A 4,759-nucleotide genomic window follows, 5' to 3' on the forward strand; every position below is an offset into this window, starting at 1 on the left:
AAGACAATACCATGAAGCAAAACAAGTTTGGATTGGGCCTCAGTACTCCGGGGATACCTTCCCCCCACTACGGCGACTTGGGGACAGCAAGGGAGCTTGTTTGTGAGTGCCACCGAGCATAGGACCAGGCACATTGTAGTCTTTTTCTTAGTTTTTAAACATTATTTTCCTCCCTAGTCTGCAATCAAAACTCATCTCAGCAAAAGCTAAGATTAGCTCATTCACACTGGGGTATATATGAATAATAGCAGGTAAAAGTGTTGTTTGCATTCGGGGCATTTTAAAAGAGAGACGGAGAAATGAAGTTATACCATGGAGGTGGGCACACTATATCTATGTATAATATAAAGCCAGTTTTGGTTGTGAGGCGGAACAATGAGGGTGTGTGTGTGTGTGTGTGTGTGTGTGTGTGTATAAGTGCCCTGTATGAACACCTGCCCCACCTGGTCAGCATGCCAGACATGCCCGTCTTTAATTTCATGTGTTAAATTCTCCCGTTCTCCTTTGCAGGGTTCTATGTGCAGGAGATGGCTGACACGAGCACGGCCAAGCTGTACTCGGGGCTGCTGGGGGTGGGGGACGAGGTCCTCGAGGTGAATGGAGCCAAGGTGGCGGGGCTGGGCTTGGCTCATGTGAAGGAGCTTCTGGCTCACGCAGAGAGCTTGTCACTCCGTGTACTGAGGCAGAGGCCTGGCCCACGGTGAGCCAGAGGTGCTCTGGCCGTGAACCACCCCGCGGAGTATGACTGGGAAAGCGCTGCACAAAGCCGCTTGGAAGAGCACGGTGGCACGTCGTGAACGCCCTGGACTGTGGCTGGGCTTCTGTGATGGACCGCCCAAAGGAGAGGGAAGAAGCCTGTTTGTGTATTTTGTATAAGAATGTTAATTTATGCAGAACTAGGGAACAAAAATGTGGGTGTCCAAGCCCCAAGTGGTGTCAACAGCTTCCTGCACCTTTGCTGGCAGGGGGAGGCAAGATTCTGCAGATCCTTCTCTTGGTCCCTGAGCATCAGTCGCCTCACCCCCAGGTCCCATCTCACTCCGTATCAAGGGCTCCAGCAGCCTTCCGCACGCCAGAACCAAAGAAAGTGCTGGGCCGTACTGGCCTGGAACCTGCCTTTTTCAGTCTTATTTCTCCCAGCTCGCCTTTGACACCTTTGCTTTTTTTCCAGAAATGGGCAAAGTGTCCTGGAGTAACAGCCTTACAGCCATTGATCACCTGTTCCAAACCAAGAATTGGAACACGTGGCCTGTTGTGAGGACATCTGAGAGATGTTATCTGGTAGCCAGAATATTAAGAATTTTTGTGATATATAAGGTTGAAGTAAAAAGTGAAGCAGAGACCAATTTCAGGGAAATGCGGCTGCAGCCAGTGAGACTTGCCAGCCTAGCCCCGGCCCCATTGCCTTGCCCTCTGTCTCTACCCAGCGCGAGGCTAAAGCTACTGGAGCCTGGCTGTGAAGGCCTCTCTGCCTCCTCTGTCGAGCTTGGACACAGGGCTGTAGCTCGTGCCAGGCTGTCCCCAGCCACAAGCTGTGGGTGGGCTGGCCAGCAGGGAGATGGCATGGCACAGGCCAGGAGGATGTGCTGTCCCACCTGGCCACTTCCCCTGTCTAGGTCTGAACACTGCGCAAAGGGTTAGGACTCTCTGCGCGTGGATGGCTGTGTGTCAGTCTTAAATTATTAAAAAGCAAAGCCAAAGCTTCTCCCATCCTGAGTTGTTATATTTTGGGTTGGACGCTCACTTGACCTTCGCTAATCATGGGCAGGGGCCTGGGGTGGGGGAGGAAGAGGGAGGACAGAGGTACAGCAGTGGGCTGAGTTGGGCATGCCAGAGGAGAAGGCTGAGGAGGCACCCAGGGTTGGGGTGACAGCTAGCGTGGACGCAGAAGCCTCCAGAGACGGTGCTTGGGCTGGGAGAGGGGCCCTGGGCAAAGTGCATTCATGAGCAGGAGACAGAATGGGGCTGCGGGGCCTTGAATAGGTGCAATGAGGGGGGTGAAGTGAGAGGCTCAGGGCTGTTTTAGAATGTGGCTGGGTACAGGTGTGGTTAACACACACACACACACACATACACACAGGCTTCAGAGTTGGGTTATAATGAGTGTTGCTGCAGCTTTCAGGGAGGGAAGTTACTGGAGGAGGCACGTGGCCTGAGGGAACGCTGATGAGAGGGGCAGCAATCCTGTGGAGTGTGCGTGCATGAGTGTTCTCCCATCCTAGGGACTTATCCTCAGGAGCTAGTTAAAACCCCTCTTTACTGCCCCTGCAGGCTAGGGGGTGGGGTGGGGCTCCCAGAGCCCCACAGCACAGCAGGATGGGGAGGCCGGGCTGACCTGGGGTGGAGGATAAAGGAGGACCGGGGAGGTTCTAGCAAGTGAGCANGCCAGCTTTTCGCTGGAGAGCGAAAGCGGGTGTTTGCGCTTGCCAGTTCTCAGGGGCGATCCCTTTGATGTGGCTGATGTGTTCAAACGGTTCCCTTCTCTAGCTGCTGAATGTGTCTGGGCACGTGGAGTGTGCCTTCCTGTCTGTGCGTCCGGGTCCCTCCCTCAGGGCTGGCTCCTGAGGAGTAAGTTCACATGTCCCCTGGCTCCCAGCCCTAGCCGGGCTGCCCGCTGGCGGGGTCAGGGAGGGGCTCTGACATCCTTCTGCACTCCGGCCAGTACTCAGCTGCCCTTTACCCAAGGTCTGAGGTCCAGAGTCCACCTCAGGGTGAGAAGCCCTGAAAGATATTTCCCAGACAAGGTGAGTAGGGATGGAAGGCAGGTATGCTAGAGGTGAGGAGGGTACAGAGAGAGGGGAGAAGACACAGGGAGACGGGCTCAGAAACCTGTCCTGGCTGGGCTCTGCTGAGGAGAACGTAGTGCTGCACTCTGATCCCCTGGGCCAGAGCTATTGCACCCGGAAACGAACCTGCCTACTGCCCGATTGCTGACTGCAGCCAGTTTTTGCATATTAAGCACTTGTGAGGTATTGCTGACACTGGGGACACAGCAGTGAATGGAAGGGACAGACCCCTGTCCTCAGGAGCACACGTTCCAGTGAGGGAGATAAGACTATATGTACAAAAAGATCCATTTTTATACTATGTGTAGCATATGGCAGTGAAAAGTGCAGAGAAACAAATGAAGCAGGGTAAGGGCCCGAGGGGGTGCCAGTGGGGGTGCCAGTGGGGCAGGTTTTCTGAGCAGACACTGGAGGGGGGGAGGAGCCATGTGGTGTCTGGGGACGAGCCTCCCAGACAGAGGGCACAGCCAGTGCACAGGCCCCTGCGGGCTGGAAAGGAGCTGACTGCAAGCAGGCCCCGCTGAACAGAGCGGCGAGGGCGAGAGAGGCAGAGCTGCACGCAGAATGGGGCTTAGGCCTTCACGCCAAGTGAGGGGGAGGCGCGGGGCTGCAGCAGAGGCCCAGGCGCTCCGATTCACACTTTGAACAGGGTCACTGGCTGCTGTGTTGAGAACAGACTCTAGTGGGATGCAGGCGGGACCAGGCCGACCAGTGGGAAAGCTATTTCAATAGTCCAGGCAAGACAGGATGCTGGTGGCTTGGACTCGGGTGGCCATGGAGATGGTGAGACGTGGCGGGATTCTGGTTGACCGGACAGTAGTTTTGACTCAGTTTGCTGATAGACTTAAATGAGTGTGAGAGGAAGAGAGGAAAAATTTCTCCCACTCTGGACCTCAGGAGGGTACAGTGTCTGTCCTCACAGGAAGATGGCATTTGTTAACATATCCTGATCACCATAAAGCACTCAGCAGGTGTTAGCAACCTGCCTTTTCTTAGCTTCCATTCTCCTTGGGTGAGGGGAATAGGCCCCCCCGAGAGGCAGCATGAAGGCCTAGAATTAGACCATTAGCATGGTTTATACTTCAGCACCTCTGCTGGCTGTGTGTCCTTGAGCAAGCTACTTAGCCCCTCTGAGCCTGGCACTTTTCTTCCCTTCCCTCGTCAGAAAGAGAATGTATTTGGGGAGCAGAACTCCAGACGGGTATCTGCATGGTCAGTGTGAGATCATACACGACTGGGCACGTGCTCTGCCCTGCCGTCCTTCCCAGAGGTCCCTTTAGGCCCCTTTGCAGGCAGTGGGAGCCCCTCCTCCATCACCTGTCATGGAGCTTTGATGGGCAGGGGTCTGTAGTCGCCAAGGGCTCCTCGGTGCACTTGGGCTCTGCCCTGGCCTGCCCCCTTGGGGCGCCCCTCACCGGGGTTGGTGTGAGCTCTTCCCTGTCCTGCCCAGGTGGTGTCCTGCCCCTGCTCCTGCAGCTGGCCGCTGGCTGTCACACAGAGATCCCCATGCACATGAAACGTGGCTGGTACTGGCGCCTCCTTGTCGCAGGCCATCCTCCAGCAGCCAGGGGTTGTTTCTCCTGGGCCTCAGAGGGGCCATGAGCTGGGGCTGTTCACAGTCCTCACTCAAACGTCAAGATGTTGGTGTTAACTTGCTGGCCATCACATCCAGTTCTCTACAAGCGTGGGAGAACGGCAGGCTTTGCTTCCGCTTCTGACCGAATACAACACAGAGATCGTACATCCTTAACAAAGGCCATTTCCCGTAGACAATAAATGCCTACAATAGCAACCTCTCTGTCCTATTTTTGTCATGACTTTCAGTTGTGAATCACCCCCCTACACACACACACCGAGTCTCCCCAAAAGGGCTGGCGTGACATCAGCGTCTGGGCTAGCTCTGGCTGCATTCTTTTGGGTTTTCTCATCATTCCCCACCTGCCCTTCCTGCCGAACAGTAGCCGTTTTTGCAG

At 55.2% G+C, this 4,759-nt stretch overlaps 1 protein-coding gene across 1 annotated transcript in view; it reads left to right on the forward strand.

Moving 5' to 3' along the window:
• KIAA1614 (KIAA1614 ortholog) overlaps positions 1-1,710 on the forward strand; it is a 31,404-nt gene extending 29,694 nt beyond the window's left edge. Inside the window, exon 9 of the mRNA XM_019624042.1 lies at positions 491-1,710. Within this exon, the coding sequence (XP_019479587.1) occupies positions 491-704 (214 nt within the window). The 3' untranslated portion in view covers positions 705-1,710. The remainder of the gene's footprint in view (positions 1-490) is intronic.
• Positions 1,711-4,759: the final 3,049 nt, after the last annotated feature.

Source organism: Hipposideros armiger, unplaced genomic scaffold (genome assembly GCF_001890085.2).
Source record: "Hipposideros armiger isolate ML-2016 unplaced genomic scaffold, ASM189008v1 scaffold_573, whole genome shotgun sequence".
Lineage (NCBI taxonomy): Eukaryota > Metazoa > Chordata > Mammalia > Chiroptera > Hipposideridae > Hipposideros > Hipposideros armiger.